The 17,900-nt window shown below is 41.2% G+C and overlaps 1 protein-coding gene across 5 annotated transcripts in view; it reads left to right on the plus strand.

Moving 5' to 3' along the window:
• Nucleotides 1-17,001, plus strand: part of SRPK1 (SRSF protein kinase 1) — a 92,810-nt gene extending 75,809 nt beyond the window's left edge. For 3 of the 5 annotated variants that reach the window (XM_015136229.3, XM_078000169.1, XM_015136231.3), the window contains 3 exons: nt 7,193-7,262; nt 11,340-11,432; nt 14,555-17,001. In XM_015136229.3, coding sequence (XP_014991715.3) covers nt 7,193-7,262; nt 11,340-11,432; nt 14,555-14,739 — 348 coding nt within the window. In that variant the 3' untranslated portion in view covers nt 14,740-17,001. Of the gene's footprint in view, nt 1-7,192; nt 7,263-11,339; nt 11,574-13,547 lie in introns of all 5 variants that reach the window. The other 2 variants (XR_013416474.1, XR_013416475.1) reach the window with 2 other exon arrangements.
• Nucleotides 17,002-17,900: the final 899 nt, after the last annotated feature.

Here is a 17,900-nt window from a genome sequence, read left to right on the forward strand (position 1 = left end):
ACATCACTTAAACAAACTGATTTTAAATCTTTGAGGTAAATATCCAGAAGTGGGATTGCTGGATCATATGGTAACTCTACTTTTAGATTTTTAAAGAACCTCCATATAGTTTTCCATGAGGGTTGTACTAATTTACATTCCTACCAATAACATTCAAGACTTCCCTTTGCTCCACATTCTCACCAACACTAAATCTTTCATCTTTGTGATAACAGACATTCTGACAGATATGAAATGATACCTCATTTTGGTTTTAATTTGCATTTCCCTAATGATTAATGATGTTGAGCTATTTTTTTAGTAGATCTGTTGGCCATTTGTGTGTCTTCTTTTCAGAAATGTGTATTTAGGTCCTTTGCCTGTTTTTTAATAGGGTTTTTTTTTGTTTGTTTTCTTGCTATTGAGTTGAGTTCCATATTATTTTGGATATTAACCCCTATCAGATGTATAGCATGCATATATTTTTTCCCATCCCATAGGTTATCTGTACACACTATTGTTTCCTTTGCTGTACAGAAGTTTTTTGGTTTGATGTTATCCCATTTGTCTGTATTCGCTTTTGCTCCCTGGGCTTTTGGGGTCAAATCCAAAAAAATCGTTGCTCAGATCAATGTCATGTGGGTTTCCCCCTTGTTTTCTTCTGGTAGTTTTTCAGTTTCAGGTCTTATGTTTAAGTCTTTCATCCATTTTGATTTTTGTATTCGGAGTGCAATTTCTTTTTTTTTTTTTTTTTTTTTTTTGAGACAGAGTCTCGCTGTGTCTCCCAGGCTGGAGTGCAGTGGCGCGATCTCGGCTCACTGCAAGCTCCGCCTCCCGGGTTCACACCATTCTCCCGCCTCAGCCTCCCAAGTAGCTGGGACTACAGGCGCCCGCCACCACGCCCAGCTAGTTTTTTTTTTGTATTTTTAGTAGAGACGGGGTTTCACCATGTTAGCCAGGATAGTCTCGATCTCCTGACCTCGTGATCCACCCGCCTCGGCCTCCCAAAGTGCTGGGATTACAGGCTTGAGCTACCGTGCCCGGCCTCGGAGTGCAATTTCATTCTTTTTATATCCAGTTTTTCCAACACCATTTATTGAAGAGACCATCCTTTTCCCATTCTGTATTCTTGGGATTTTTGTCAAAGATCACTTGACCATACATGCATGGGTTCATTTCTTTTTTTTTTTGAGTCGGAGTCTCACTCTGTTGCCCAGGCTGGAGCGCAGTGGCACGATCTCGGCTCACTGCAAGCTCCGCCTCCTGGGTTCACACCATTCTCCTGCCTCAGCCTCCCCAGCAGCTAGGACTACAGGTGCACGCCACCGTGCCCAGCTAATTTTTGTATTTTTAGTAGAGACGGGGTTTCACCATGTTAACCAGGATGGTCTCAATCTCTTGACCTTGCGATCCACCTCCCTTGGCTTCCCAAAGTGCTGGGATTATAGGTGTAAGACACTGCGCCCAGCCGCGTGGGTTCATTTCTGGGCTCTCTATATTGTTCCTTTGGTCTATGCTTCTGCTTTTTTTGCCAGGCCCATGCTGTTTTAATTACTATAGCTTTGTAGTATAGTTTGAAAGTAGGTAGTGTGATGCTTCCAGCTTTGTTCTTGTTTTGAGACAGGGTCTCATACTGTCACTCAGGCTGGAGTGCAGTGGCACAATCATGGCTGTCTTCAGCCTTCGCCTCCTGGGCTCAAGCGATCCTCCCACCTCAGCCTCCCAAGTAGCTGGGACTACAGGTGCGCCCCACCACATCCAACTATTTTTGTATTTTTTGTAGAGATGGGGTCTCCTTGTGTTGCCCAGGCTGGTCTCAAACTCCTGGGCTCCAGTGATCTGCCTGTTTCAGCCTCCCAAAGTGCTGGGATTACAGGCGTGAGCCACCACGCCCAGCCCAGCTTTCTTCTTTGTGTTCGTGACTGCCTTGGCTATTTGGGATTTTTTGTGATTGCATGTGAATTTTAGGATTGTTTTTTCTATTTCTATGAAAAATAACATCGCAACTGTGATAGAGATTGCATTGAATCTGATAGATCACTTTGAGTAGTGTGGACATTTTAACAATAGTAAGGCCAGGCACGGTGGCTCACACCTCTAGTCCCAGCATTTTGGGAGGCCAAGGCAGATGGATTGTGTGAGACCAGCCTGGGCAACATGGCAAAATCCCATCTCTACAAATAATTTAAAAATTAGCCGAGTGTGGTGATTCATGCTACTTGGGAGGCAGAGGTGGGAGAATCACCTGAGATCAGGAGGCAGAGGTTACAGTAAGCCAAGATTGCACCACTACAGTCCAGCCTGGGTCACGGAGCAAGACCCTCTCTCATAAAATTAAATTAAAATTAAAATCTAAACCATGAACATAAGATATATTTTCATTTATTTGTGTCTTCAATTTCTTTTCTCAGCATTTTATAGTTTTCAGTGTACAGGTCTTTTACCTCCGTGCTTAAATATGTTTCTAAGTGTTTTGTTTTGTTTTGTTTTGTTTTTTGTAGCTATTGTAAATGGAATTGATCTCTTGGTTTATTTTTCAGCTAGTTGTTAGTTTACAGAAATGCTGCTGATTTTTGTGTGTTGATTTTGTATCCTGCAACTTTACTGTATTTGTTTGTTAGTTCTAATGGGTTTTTGGTGGAGTCTTTAGGGTTTTCTGTATATAAGATCATGACGGGCCAGGCTTGGTGGCTTATGCCTATAATCCCAGCACTTTGGAAAGCTGAGGCAGGAGGATCATTGGAGCTCAGGAGTTTGAGACCAGCCTGGATAACATAGTGAGACCCCATTTCTACCAAAAGAAATGAAAAAATTAGCCAGGTGTGGTGGCACATACCTGTAGTTTCAGCTACTTGGGAGGCTGAGGCAGGAGGATCAGTTGAACCCGGGAGACAGATTGCTATTAGTTTTTCATTAAATATTTGGTAGGATTCAGCAGTGAAGCCATCAGGTCCTGGGCTTTTCTTTGATGGGAGACTTATTACAGATTTAATCTCTTATTTTTTATCTGTTCAGGGTTTCTATTTCTTCATGGTTCAATCTTCATAGGTTATATTGTCAATGAATTTTTCCATTTTTTCTGGGTTTTCCAATTGGTTGCCATATGATTATGCATAGTAGTCTCTTATCCTTTGTAGTTCTGTGGTATTCATTATAATGTCTCCTCTTTCATTTCTGATTTATTTATTTATTTATTTATTTATTTGAGATGGGAGTCTTGCTCATCGCCCAGGTTAGAGTGCAGTGGTGCAATCTCGGCTCACTGCAAGCTCTGCCTCCTGGGTTTACGCCATTCTCCTGTCTCAGCCTCCCAAGTAGCTGGGACTACAGGTGCCTGCCACCACGCCCGGCTAATTTTTTGTATTTTTAGCAGAGACAGGGTTTCACCACATTAGCCAGGATGGTCTCTATCTCCTGACCTCGTGATCTGCCCGCCTCGGCCTCTCAAAGTGCTGGGATTACAGGCGTGAGCTACCATGCCCGGCCCATTTCTGATTTCTTAAGTCTTCTTTTTTTTTGGAGACAAGGTCTCACTCTGTCACACAGATTGGAGTGCAGTAGTGCAATCTCGGCTCACTGCAACTTCCACCTCCCAGGCTCAAGCAATCCTCTCACCTCAGCCTCCTGAGTAGCTAGGACCACAGGCATGTGCCACCATGCCTAGCTAATTGTTTGTATTTTTGGTAGAGACGGGGTTCACCATGTTGCCCAGGCTGGTCTCGAACTCCTGAGCACAAGTGATCCACCTGCCTCAGCCTCCCAAAGTACTGGGATTACAGGCATGAGCCACTGTACCTGGCCTATGTTCACATTTTTATACAACTTGTCTTTAGAATTTTTTTTTTTGTTAAGAGATGGGATCTCACTATATTTCCCAGGCTGGTCTTGAACTCCTGGGCTCAAGCAGTCCTCCCGCCTTGGCCTCCCAAAGTGCTGGAACTACAGGTGTAAGCCACCCTACCTGGCCTCTTTAGAACTTTTTTTATCTTTCAAAACTGAAACTCTATATACCATTGGAGAAAAACTCCTTGTTTCCCTTTTCCCCTATTCCTTGGCAACCTTTTTAATTTAAAACAGACTTAATTGTTCCAGCCTCCAGCCCTGCTCTGGAATTTTACTTCCCTTTGGTATAGATTGTTGAAGACAGGAAATTTGAATCATCTTTTAGTTCCTTTTTTCTAAAATAACATATCCAGCACTTCAGCCCTTCTTAATGTGGTCAAACCTGGGTCAAGATAAGGGGCCTTCAGTTAATACATTAAGCACACCTCTATCTCTGCAGAAGGACAAGCATCAGAACTCTGACTTGTCTTCCTCACTTTGAGACAGCCATTGGCCAGCCCATTGATACAGATGATGGACATGTTACTTTGTAGAAACAGCTCTTACCTGAAAGTCCTCATTTTCTGTTTGGTAGTCACTCTTTGCATTCTGACCACACACAAACATTGCTTATGAAATGCTAGATTGACCCTTAAGCTGTGTCAGTATTCCTTTCTGCTACCTAGAGTTTGCAAGTTACTTCTGGATCAGAATGTGATTAGTCTGTTTAAATTGTCATTGTTTTAACTTTTCCATGCATTTCATGCTATCTTCTAAGCCATTTTTCTCAAAGGCAGTAGTCTAGAGAAGGTTAACAAAGGATGGTACACTGGTTTGTTTCTTAATAGACTTTATTTTTTAGAGCAATTTTAGGTTCACAGAAAAATTGAACAAAAAGTACAAATAAGTTTTATATGCTCCCCACACACAGAGCCTCCCCCACAATCGATCTGCTGCTCCACAGTGATACATTTGTTACAGTGAACCTACATTGACACATCATTATTAACCAAAGTCAGTAGTTTACATCTCATTTCACTCCTTTATGAGTTTTGACAAATGTATCTATCATTATTATATGCAACATCATTTCACTGCTCTAAAACTCCTCTGTGCTCTGCCTGTTCATCCCTTCCTTCCACCACTCCCTGGCAACCACTGATATTTTTATTGTCTCCATAATGTCAAATAGTTGGAATCATACAGTATGTAGCCTTTTTAGATTGGGTTCTTTCACTTAGTAATATGCATTTAAGGTTCCTCCATATCTTCATGGCTTAATAGCTCATTTCTTTTTAGCACTGAAGAATATTTCATTTTCTGGCCTCCTGAATAGCCAGTACCACAGGCATATAGCACTGCCATGACTGGCTCATGTGTGTGTTTGTTTTTGTTTTTGTTTTTGTTTTAACTTTAATTTCAGTATCTTTACTGAACTCTATGAGACCATGAGTTGTTTTCTTTTTTTAAGTCCTGGTGTCAGGAATGATTGACAAGTTTTGTTGAATAAGAATCATGATTTGTTTCTCTGTTGCTTTGGGACTATAAACCTCAGGACAACTGAGGGTAGAACAAGTATCTGCTCTATCACTGTGGTTCAGTTTCATAATAAACGAGTGAAATGTAAAACAAGCAATGCCAAGCAAGAAGCCATATAGCACTCTTGACATTTAGAGATAGTATTTGATTCCTAAACCTATCCTGAAACTTCTGGTTTTGAGGTCTCCCTCTGGACGGTAGTACTGTTTTGAGAAAGGCTATTCTGTCATGAAATTGCAGAAACTGACACTGGTGAGCCACCAAGACCTAAACTTGGGTCTAAATTGAGAATATGCCCCAACTAAGTCCTGGAGTCTACAGTTCTTGAGGTTGTTTGGACCACTTAGTACCATTGATTTAATCAAAATTGACCTATGACTAGCACTTATTTTATAACTGTGTTTCCCTATCAATAAGGTTATTTTTAAAAACTGCTGTTGGCCGGGCGCAGTGGCTCACGCCTGTAATCCCAGCACTTTGGGAGGCTGAGGCAGGCAGATCACGAGGTCAGGAGATCAAGACCATCCTGGCTAACACAGTAAAACCCCATCTCTACTAAAAATACAAAAAAATAGCTGGGCGTGGTGGCGGGCACCTGTAGTCCCAGCTACTCAGGAGGCTGAGATAGGAGAATGGGGTGAACCTGGGAGGCGGAGGTGGCAGTGAGCCGAGATTGCGCCACCGCGCTCCAGCCTAGGCAACAGAGCAAGACTCTGTCTCAAAAAAACAAAACTGCTGTTGTACTGATTTTTAAAACTCCATTTATAATCAGTGAGATTTATGTAGCCCCGCTGTTACCCTAACACTATCTTTTCATTCTGCATGGCACTTATTCCTAAGGATATCATTTCCTAAGATGCTCTCGAACACTGTAAGAGGTTTTTCTATTACAGGAGACAGGCTTTTCTTTTCCTGATTAGGGAGTACTGACTTGCCAGTCACATAGGCTAGGCTCCTGACTCCCTTTACACTTAATCTTCTGATTTTCTAAAGACCTACAAATTGGCCAGGCACAGTGGCTCACGCCTGTAATCCCAGCACTTTGGGAGGCCAAGGCGGGTGGATCATGAGGTCAAGAGATTGAGACCATCCTGGCCAACATGGTAAAACCCCATCTCTACTAAAAATACAAAAATTAGCTGGGCGTGGTGGCACGTGCCTGTAGTCCCAGCTACTCCGGAGGCTGAGGCGGGAGAATCACTTGAACTCCGGAGGCAGAGGTTGCAGTGAGTTAAGATCACGCCATTGCACTCCAGCCTGGTAGGCAGAGCAAGATTCCATCTCAAAAAAAAAAAAAAGACCTAGGAATCAGGAACTTTCCATCTGGGACAGTCTAGGGAGTACTTCCTATGCAAAAGTTAATAGTGTACTTGTCGAACACTAGAGAGTCATAAGTAGACATCTGAATTTTTTTGTTTTGATTTTTTTTGTTTGGTACAGAATCTCAATTTCTAGCCGTGTGTGATTATAATGTAAGAAAGACCTGTTCTTCTCATGCATAATAATTTAGAATCACCTTAATATCCAGGTGTGCCTTTTTCTGGCCAAAAAAGGGAAACTCAGGAGGGCTGAATTGCTGGGGGTTTAGGGTGGGGAGGTTTAGGCATGAAATAACCCACATGTTAGTATTTACTGAGTCTTTGCTGTTTTCTCCATTTTATTAAGATAGGGATGTGGAAGAAATGCTTTAGGAATAATCTTATGGGGGTTTTTTTTAGTTTTTTTTTTTTTAAATCTGTAAATTTTCCCAAGGGAACAAGAGTTACTTCATATTGAGCCAAATAGCAGTAAGCTTTCCAAAGGCCTTCTTTTCTGTTGTGCTTTCATATACTGTCCTCTTTTTTTTTTTTAGGCCTTTGAACTGGCCACAGGTGACTATTTGTTTGAACCTCATTCAGGGGAAGAGTACACTCGAGATGAAGGTGAGAACCCTGAACCGTGGATGTGTGTGTGTGGTATTTACACTTTCCACATTTAGCTAACATCATTTGTTAGTACTGAAGAGCCTTAGTCTTGTTAGTGTGCAAAGCATATGTAAATCCCAGAAAAGTTAGAAATATAAAAGACATTTTATAGTAAGTTTTTAGATATTTAGATATTTTCTGAAAAATACTAAAGAGCTCTGTCAGAGTCAAAAGGCCACAGTTAACCTAAAACTTCTGTGTGCTGGACAGTTTTTTTCTTCAACATCTAGTTATCTTCCTTTCTGTATATATCAGTGGTTCATTCTTTACCCAGTTTGAGTTTACCTGTTCATCAACCTGTTGCTCAATTATGCCTCCAAATTTATTTAGAGGTCAGTAACTTTAATATACACACACTACTTAAATGCAGAGACTATATCCTATTTCTATAAATTCTGCCAACATTTAGCATTCTTTTTTCCCTTTTCTGAATATAAAACTGTAATTTTTTTCTTCTTTGGAATTCCATTTTAAAACAAAATAGAATGGATTTACATGTTGTGGTAGCCAGTGGGAAAAGCTTAAGCTGCCAGTAACTTTGTCTGAGAGACTGTGGAAGCAGGCAACTGTATATGTCTGATTTTTCTATTATGATGGCATCCAGATAACTAAATGGGTTAATAATTTGAGTGAACAAACAAAAATTTTTTTTTTTTTTTTGAGACGAAATCTCACTCTGTCACCAGGCTGGAGTGCAGTGGTTCAAGCGATTCTCGTGCCTCGGCCTCCTGAGTAGCTGGGACTACAGGCATGCACCACCACACCCAGCTAATTTTTGTATTTTTAGTAGAGGCGGGGTTTCACCATGTTGGCCAGGATGGTGTCTATCTCTTGACCTCGTGGTCCACCCCTTTCAGCCTCCCAAAGTGCTGGGATTACAGGCATGAGCCACCGCGCCCAGCCAAGAAAATGTTTTATACAGTTGAGGCAGCTTATGTTTTATTTGTAGGATTAATGAGGATTATTTTGAGAGATCACTACAGCATCTACCCTCCCAATGTAGAGAACATGTTCTTTTTGTACTTTCCTTGAGTCTTTGGGAACACGTATTTCATGCTCTATGGAACCAGGAGTGCTCTTTGTTTCTCAAAATGTGGTCTTCTGGGATATTAATAGGTAATGTTAGTAGGACCTGCTAATATCCCTAATGAATACCATTTGGAAAATGCTATCTAATTCCTGTGAATGCCTATTTAAGTGAGTACATATTTTATATGTATAAGCCCCATGTTAGAGGATACTATAATTACTACTTGATTTTACCCACTCTCTGCTTGCTATTTTTCTGGGTTATAGGTTTGGGGTTATAGGCTTACAGTGTTTGGGGTTATAGGCCTAGAAACTACCTACTATATTTGTTGGGAGGGTAATTAATTTTTTTTTACTTCCCTAGATTCTCCATAAATGTTAGTGTGTGGTACAGAACACGTATAGTGGCTAGAATTATATCAAGTAGTAGTATGCTACCAAACCTGAAAATTTTAATATATATGCAGAGTCCCAAATAAGGGGACAGGGAAAAACTATCTTCCCTAGATATTTAAATTCTAATTTATTCCATCCTATACCAGTTAGTACTAATAGTCCTTAGGTCAAACATCAACCCTACCTGTGCTGTTCTACTGCAGTTTGGCCTATAAGAGCAGGAACAAGCAAACCCTTACCCCTGACTAGTGTGTGCAGTTTGTTACAAGTCATGGTAGGACAGGAGCCTGAGTACCATGTCCTCTACTCTGGCTTTCCACAGCCCTAACTCATGGGATAATACTTAATAATTTTGTCTGTCAAGTATATCAATCCTCATAAGCCAAAGATAGGTTGCAGGAATTAAATGTAAAGTAACAACTTCAAGGGAATTCCTTGGTATAGGAAAAATATTTAAAGAACCAATATTTTACTTGGAAGTTTACTTAAGTTTCTAAGAACTTTAAGAAGTTCTCTTAGAAACTGTAGTCTAAGTTTTTCCTTGGTATTCTCATTTTGGTTATTGTTAATGGTAAAAACACATTTGCAGGTCCTGCCAAAAACCAGCAGAAAAATTCTTGGCATGCAGGTACTTGTTACCAAACCATAAATTCAGTCAAAACTGCTCAAAGGTTGTAGGGAAGTCATAAATGTGAAGTCTTCTTTAAATGACACCTACTCCTTTACATGAGAAAGATATAACCTGAAACCTTCACAAATTCCCAGATAATATGAATGTCTCTAGCATGTTATTTCCCCTGTAAGATACATAACTGGAAGTTTAACCCTTAATGATTCTGTAACTACAGGATAAAAGTATTTTATAAAGCTTTTTTTCTGGCCAGGAGCCATCATTTAAAAAAAAAAAACTTTTATATTCTGCCTGGGTGTTCATGCCTGTAATCCCAGCACTTTGGGAGACTGAGGTGGGTGGATCACTTGAGCCCAGGAGTTTGAGACCAGCCTGGGCAACATGGCAAAACCCCACCCATCTCTACAAAAAATACAGGCCAGGCACAGTGGCTCACACCTGTAATCCCAGCATTTTGGGAGGCCAAGGCAGGCAGATCACCTGAAGTCAGGAGTTCAAGACCAGCCTGGCCAACATGTGAAACCCTGTCTCTACTACAAATACAAAAATTAGCTGGACATGGTGGTGTGCAACTGTAATCCCAGCTACTCAGGAGGCTGAGACACAAGAATCACTGGAACCCAGGAGGCGGAGGTTGCAGTGAGCCAAGATCATGCCATTGCACTCCAGCCTGGGCGACAGAGCAAGACTCCATCTCAAAAAAAAAAAAAAAAAAAGGTTTTATATTCTTAATTTCTGTCACCTGCAGAGGAAAAAAAAAAAAAGACAGTAGATCTGCCTGAGGTGTGTGTACTGGTTGTTCCCAGACTCACCTCCTGGTTAAGAGGCTGCATGCCTCCCTGGTGGCGCTCATGATCCATATTCATACTGTGACGATTACAGATCATCAAGTAGCTATACTTTAAAATGTTTGTGCTAATCTTTACTCTTAAAAAATGATTTTAGGAAAAAAAGCTTTAGACAAGACATAAGATAATTGGTTTTCATTTGAGTTTTAGCTCATATTAGCCCTGACGTTTCCAGTTAGGCCATTTGTGCTTTTTGAAGTTCTATTTTCTCATCTTTAAAATGGGGTATCAGCCAGGTGGTGACCCAGGCCTGTGATCCCAACACTTCGGGAGGCCAAGGCAGGAGTATTGCTTGAGCCCAGGAGTTTGAGACCAGCTTGGCAGTATGCCATGACCTCATCTCTCCAAAAAATGTTTTAAGTCAGCAGGTGTGGTGGCACATGCCTGAAGTCCCAGCCACTGGGGAGGCTGAGACAGAACGATCACAAATAATAGTTCCAGAATGTCTAACACATATTTGGACAGTTTTTTAAATCTTACCTAAAGAACCTACCTGAACCTAGATATATAGACAAAAGAGAAGTAAAGATGAAGATAAGCCTCCAAAATCCAGAATGGTACTTGCCTGACACTGTCGGGTGACCAATCACCAGAAATAATTCTTGGCCTTCCCAGTCAGTCTTCCCTTCATTATCTTTGGTTTTATTTGTAGTTACTTTTAAACAGCTAGTCCTTGAAAAAGCTAATCATAGAAAAACCTCTTTTACAGCTTGTCCTTGATCTATTCTTCTTACCCTTCTATTTTAGACCACATTGTGCACATTATAGAGCTGATAGGCAGAATTCCAAGATGCTTTGCCCTCAGTGGGAAATATTCACAAGACTTCTTCAATCGCAGAGGTAGTATTGTTACATGAGTTTTAATCTAGGACCCAGGGGATACTTCAGGAAGCAGAGCATTCACACCAAGATTGTTTTTAGTTATCACTGAATCTACAAAAATTTGACTTTGTGAATTCTCCATTAGATGGATAGAGTCTTCCTCTTCCCATTTAGGATAGCAAGCAAGCCTGATATGCTTTACAAAGAGGTGTGCATGTGCTACTCTTTCTGCTATTTTCTAGAGCTACATTTGTTACTCTTGTTATGTATCTTTTTTTTCCCCCTTCTTGAAATGTTTGAAATATACAGATCACATTGCATTGATCATAGAACTTCTGGGGAAGGTGCCTCGCAAGCTCATTGTGGCAGGAAAATATTCCAAGGAATTTTTCACCAAAAAAGGTAAAGTAAATGTGTTCCCAGACATTAAGGAGGCAGAAGTGTTTTAAGAGGTAAGCACATATTCCCAATATCCTACAGAATGATGGGCCTACCCTGAATGCTAACCTGTGACTTAGCAAAGAGGTAAAAAAGTGGTCAAGAGCAGAGACTGAGCCAGGCGCGGTGGCTCATACCTGTAATCCCAGCACTTTGGGAGACCGAGGCAGGCAAATCACAATGTCAGGAGTTTGAGAACAGCCTAGCCAACATGGTGAAAGCCCATCTCTACTAAAATACAAAAAATTTGGCCGGGCGCGGTGGCTCAAGCCTGTAATCCCAGCACTTTGGGAGGCCGAGACGGGCGGATCACGAGGTCGGGAGATCGAGACCATCCTGGCTAACATGGTGAAACCCCGTCTCTACTAAAAAAATACAAAAAACTAGCCGGGCGAGGTGGCGGGCGCCTGTAGTCCCAGCTACTGGGGAGGCTGAGGCAGGAGAATGGCGGGAACCCGGGAGGTGGAGCTTGCAGTGAGCTGAGATCCGGCCACTGCACTCCAACCTGGGCGGCAGAGCGAGACTCCGTCTCAAAAAAAAAAAAAAAAAAAATTAGCTGGGAGTAGTGGCAGGCGCCTGTAATCTCAGCTACTTAGGAGGCTAAGACAGGAGAATCGCTTGAACCCGGGAGGCAGAGGTTGCAGTGAGCCAATATCGCACCATTGCACTGTAGCCTGGGCAACAAGAGCGAAACTCCATCTCAAAAAAAAAAAAAAGCAGAGACTGGAGCCGGGCATGGTGGCTCACGCCTGTAATCCCAACACTTTGGGAATCCAAGGCAGGACGATCACTTGAGTCTAGGAGTTCGAGACCAACCTGGAAAACATAGGAAAATCCCGTCTCTACAAAAGTTTTTTTAATTAACTGAGCATGGTGGTACACACCTATGGTCCCACCTACTCCAAAGGCTGGGGTGGGAGGATCACTTGAGCCTGGGAGGTCAAGGCTGCAGTGAGCCATGATTGCCACTGCACTCCAGCGTGGGCAACCAGAGCAAGATCCTGTCTCAGGGTAAAAAAAGAGCAGAGACTGGAGCCAGACTGTCAAACCCTGGCTACTCCCCTAGCCATGTGACCTTTGCCAGGATCTAACTGTGCCTCAGTTTACTGATTTCTTAATGGAGATAATAATAATGTATACTTCTTACTAAGTTAGTTAATATGTATGGTGCCTGCATGCAGTTGATTGATTACTTTTATAGCAATTCTGAAAAATGGACAAATTTTTTGCTGGCGTTTGGTCTAAGAACTGCCTCTACCAAAGGGCAGGTCATTTAAGCTTCTTACATAAGAGCAGGGACTACATCTCACTCATCTTTGTATCCAGTGACACCTAACACAGTCACTCGAAGTACATTAGTCATGCAAACGAACTTTACACTTTTTAGTTTTATGTATTTGTTGTTATTAACAAAAAAACTTCCAATTTTTGACTTGATAATATATTTCTTAAGCATTGCAAAAAAAAAAAAAAACTGAAATGTGAAAACCTGACCTAGAAGCATCTAGGAAACGGTCTGGTTTTTTTACCCCCATTGTGCCATGGTTCCCTTTTTCCTCACAACTTCTACAGAAGTGCTGAGAAAAATGACTTTTCTTAATCCTTGACAGGAGCCATCCTCAGAAACATTACCCTTTCTTAAACCTCTTTTAGGTGGGAAAATTTTAAAATGTTTCATAAGAGTTCTTCCTTATGTACAGTCAGATTAAGGCATGTGTGTTTACCAGGTAGGTAATCAAATAGGCACTCACTGCTCACAAAAGAGACTTAAAATTTTTATTTTTAAAAAAATATTATTATTATTATTATTATTATTATTGAGACAGGGTGTCACTCTGTCACCCAGGCTGGAGTACAGTGGTGCAATCTTGGCTCACTGCAACCTCCACCTCCCAGGTTCAAATGATCCTCCTGCCTCAGCCTCCCAAGTAGCTAGGACCACAGGCACGTGCCACCATACACAGCTAATTTTTTGTATTTTTGGTAGAGGCAGGGTTTCACTATGTTGCCCAACTGGTCTTGAACTCCTGAGCTCAAGTGATCCACCCAACTCAGCCTCCCAAAGTGCTGGAATTACAGGCGTGAGCCACTGTGCCTGGCCAACTTAAAATTTTAAAGCAGCATTTGCCTTAGCTATTAATAATTGACTATCTTTTAAAATTTTTTCACTTCAAAGAAGGAATTAGGTTGATAATCCAGTATAGTATATAGAGCAGCAGTCCCCGATCTTTTTGGCACCATGGACTGGTTTTGTGGAAGATAATTTTTCTGTGGACAGTGGGGGTTGGGGGGTAGGGGGATGTTTTGGAGATAAAACTGTGTCACCTCAGATTGTCAGGCATTAGGTTCTTTTATGGAGCATGCAGCCTAGATCCCTACTGCAGTTCACAGTAGGATTCACACTCCTATGAGAATCTAATGCAGCCACTGATCTGACAGGAGGCAGAGCTTAGGCAGTAATGCTCTCTGGCCCACCACTGACCTGCTGCTGTGCAGACCTGACAGACCACAGACTGGTACCACAGAGGGTATTGGTATAGAGTTGAGGACCCCTGGTATAGAATATATGAAGCTGTTGTATCTGAAAGCTGTGTAGGATTTGGGGGTTTTTTTGTTGCTTTTATCCATGCTTGACATGATGATTTAATTTTAAATTACTGCCTCACTGTGAAGCACCATATACTAAACTATTGAGCACATACACAAAAAAGAGTATAAGCAAATTATTCTTGGTATGTGGTGCTGGAGTGCCTCTGTACACCATATGAGACCATGTTGAAGACAGGCATTTCATGTTTGTTTTAGTAGTAAATACCTATCCTGATTGTCATACCCAGTTTGACTGGGACCCAAAAAAATCCTAGAATAGGGGAAAAAACAAATTACCTTAAATTTTTAGAGCCTTATGAAGAATAGAGGCACTTCTTTCTGAGGCATATGCCAGAAAAAAAATGCTTTGTGAATGCAGGATTAGATTCTGATTGCAAAATCTGATTCCTCATAGACTACATGGATTAGTTCCACAAGAGGACCTTGTCATTTGTCTGTGTTGATCAGTGACTTTTTCTATACTGTCTTCACTGCAGGTGACCTTAAACATATCACGAAGCTGAAACCTTGGGGCCTTTTTGAGGTTCTAGTGGAGAAGTATGAGTGGTCTCAGGAAGAGGCAGCTGGCTTCACAGATTTCTTACTGCCCATGTTGGAGCTGATCCCCGAGAAGAGAGCCACTGCCGCCGAGTGTCTTCGGCACCCTTGGCTTAACTCCTAAGCCCCTGCCCACCACCACAGCAGAGATCACACACTGACCCTCCGCCCTTCCCCTCCAAGCATTTTCCTCTTCCCTTTTCAGGGTGAAGCTCTTCCTTCAAGAGTTTCTAGATCTTGGTTTTTTTTAATCCAACATGTTCATTTGGGTTTGCTTACTTGACCCTGTGGAGATCCCCACAGCCATTGGGCATCCTAGGTGAATTTGGCCTTGGTTGGGCTCTGCCAAAGACTAATGGACTAAAATGTGAAACAGCCTCTTGCCCTGTACCTTTCCTTCCCATTAGGACATCCTTTAAATTATAAGCATCCTTTTTGAAAAGAGCTATGAAGGTGTATGAGCCCATCCTTTTATTCATTGACTCTAAGAGTCAAATTTTCTAGTGCATATCCTATTGCCAGCATAAGGATGAGGAGGGGAAAGGGTGTTAATTCTGTGTACAGCAGAGACATTAAACTTGCTGTGTCCAGGCTGCATCATCTTCCTGGACTGTTTCTGTTGTTCTCTATGTTCACATTTTTTCCTGCAACTTTTAAGCTACTGTCTTTTAATTAGCTGTATGAACACCAAATTTGGGTACCATTTTATCACTGTTCAAAGCACTGTCGAATTCCTTTCATCCTTTAATAGTTAAGATCTTTGAATCTTCAGTCTGATTTTTAATGTAAGCAAAAACAGAACCATTGAATAGTAATTTCTTGAGAACCTCAGGTGTTCTATAAACAGTCCTTTCCTGTATGTCTTCTGTTGCCCTAAGACCAGAGTTATTTTGGTTGGCTGTTTTGTTTTGTTTTGTGTTTTTGTATCCTTGGCTGGCACTTTACTCATTGCACTTGAGTTTATTGCCCCATAACTAAAGGATCAGGATGACGTTAGAACGGAGATCTGGATTTCAGAGCTTTCCCACTTAAGTAGATCTTGAGATTCTGATTCTTTTCCAGACAGTCCCCTGCTTTCATGTACAGCTTTTTCTTTACCTTGCCCAAAACTCTGGCCTTGAAGCAGTTTTCCTCTATGGCTTTGCCTTTCTCATTTTCTCAGAGGCTCGAGTCTTTAATATAACCCCAAATGAAAGAACCAAGGGGAGGGGTGGGATGGCACTTTTTTTTTGTTGATCTTGTTTTGTTTTGTTTTGTTTTTTGGTTGGTTCGTTGTTTTTTAAGATTAGCCATTCTCTGCTGCTATTTCCCTACATAATGTCAGTTTTTAACCATAATTTTGACATGATTGAGATGTACTTGAGGCTTTTTTGTTTTAATTGAGAAAAGACTGCCATTTTTTTTTTAGGATGAGCCTCTCGTAGACTTGACCTAGATATTACATATTCCTCCAGTAATATTGAAGAGCAAAAGAGGGGCAGGACTGGGGTCACAGCCGCTTCTTCATCATGGACCAAGTGGGCCTTGGGGATTACAGCATTCTCGAAGTGGCTATAGGACTCGAATTTACAGAAAGCCACAGAGGTGCAACTTGAGGCTCTACTGCTAGCAAGCCACCAGTGAGGCTGTTGGGTAACCACCTTTCTATACGGGAGATTGGAGTCTACTTTGTCATTTATCCACCAACAGTGACAAAGGAAAAGTGGTGCCGTTATGCAATCCATTTAATTCATAAACATATTACTCTGAGTAACTGGCCAGCCATTCTTCGGATCCTTCATTGGGTACTCCTGAACTCAGACATGTTCCTGTAGAAAGAATTTTAAGTTAGGCTTTCTATGCACCTACCAAGAATCAAGAGAATAGATTGTATCAAACAACGGCAGGGAAATCCTTCAGCAATTCTAATCCACTTTGGGTTTTCAGCTGTTTTTACATCTAAAGCAATAGACTAGAACTGAATTATCTTCTACACTGTAAAATCACAATTGTGGAATTACAGGAATTCTGGTGATATTAAGGTGAAATAAAATATGCAAAAGGCCCTATTTTAACAGTTGATGTGACAGTAAATTTTAATAGAACCTGTAACTTCATTTTGGAAGTGCTCCTCCACCAAATAAGGGCTTTCCCCCCTATTGTTTAAGGAGCCAGATGGATTGAAAGATGTGGAAATAGGCAGCTGTAGAACTTGATCTTCCAAGTACCCCATGTATCTTTATTGAGCTTAATTATAATACTGTCAAATTGCCACGATCTCACTAAAGGATTTCTATTTGCTGTCAGTTAAAAATAAAGCCCTAAATACATTTTTATTCTTTCTACTGAGTGCATTGTCTGTTTTCTTTGTAAATGCCGTACAATAAACAAATTATTTAATAACCAACATGTTTCCAAAAATCTCTTGTTCATGTGTTGTCCAAATTGCTCTGCCCTGAGTAGTTGGAGGAAAAGATCAGTTGAGTATGCTTTTTTAATTTAAATATGGAATGAAACAGTACAGATTGCACACTTGCCGTTTTGTGGGGTTCATAGTTTTGCTTCTGCTTTAAATTGGGAGTGGGATAGAATTAACAGCCAAATTAACATTTGTGGAATACTATTTTTCAGCCTGTTTTTTTTGTTTTTGTTTTTGTTTTTGTTTTGAAAATTGTTTTTCCCTACGTCCAATAGATAGCACTTTCTTTCAGAAGATTTGTCAGGGGGTGGTTGTTTTTCTCAAATTATAAATGCACAGTATGTGCGAAATCCAGAAGACTTAGAAATATAAGCTCTTACTAAGGCAATGGCATGATGTGTTACACAGGCTTTCATACACTTGTCTCTTCATTTCTTGGATAGATTCTTGAACTGTCTGGGTCAGAGAACACATTTTTGAGGCTTTTAATAAATATTGCCGCCGGGCACGGTGGCTCACACCTGTAATCTCAGCACTTTGGGAGGCCGAGGCGGGTGGATCACAAGATCAAGAGATTGAGACTGTCCTGGCCAACATGGTGAAACCCTGTCTCTACAAAAAATATAAAAATTAACCAGGTGTGGTGGCGGGCACCTGTAGTCCCAGCTACTCAGGAGGCTGTGGCAGGAGAATCACTTGAACCTGGGAGGCAGAGGGTGCAGTGAGCCAAGATCATGCCACTGCACTCCAGACTGGGTAACAGAGCAAGACTCTCTCAATAAATAAATAAATAAATATTGCCTAACTTATCTGGACAACTAGCAGAATGGTCGGACTGTTTCTCTGTATACACCAGTGTATGAACAGGCCTCTTACGAATCACTAGT

This window comes from Macaca mulatta, chromosome 4, assembly GCF_049350105.2.
Source record: "Macaca mulatta isolate MMU2019108-1 chromosome 4, T2T-MMU8v2.0, whole genome shotgun sequence".
Lineage (NCBI taxonomy): Eukaryota > Metazoa > Chordata > Mammalia > Primates > Cercopithecidae > Macaca > Macaca mulatta.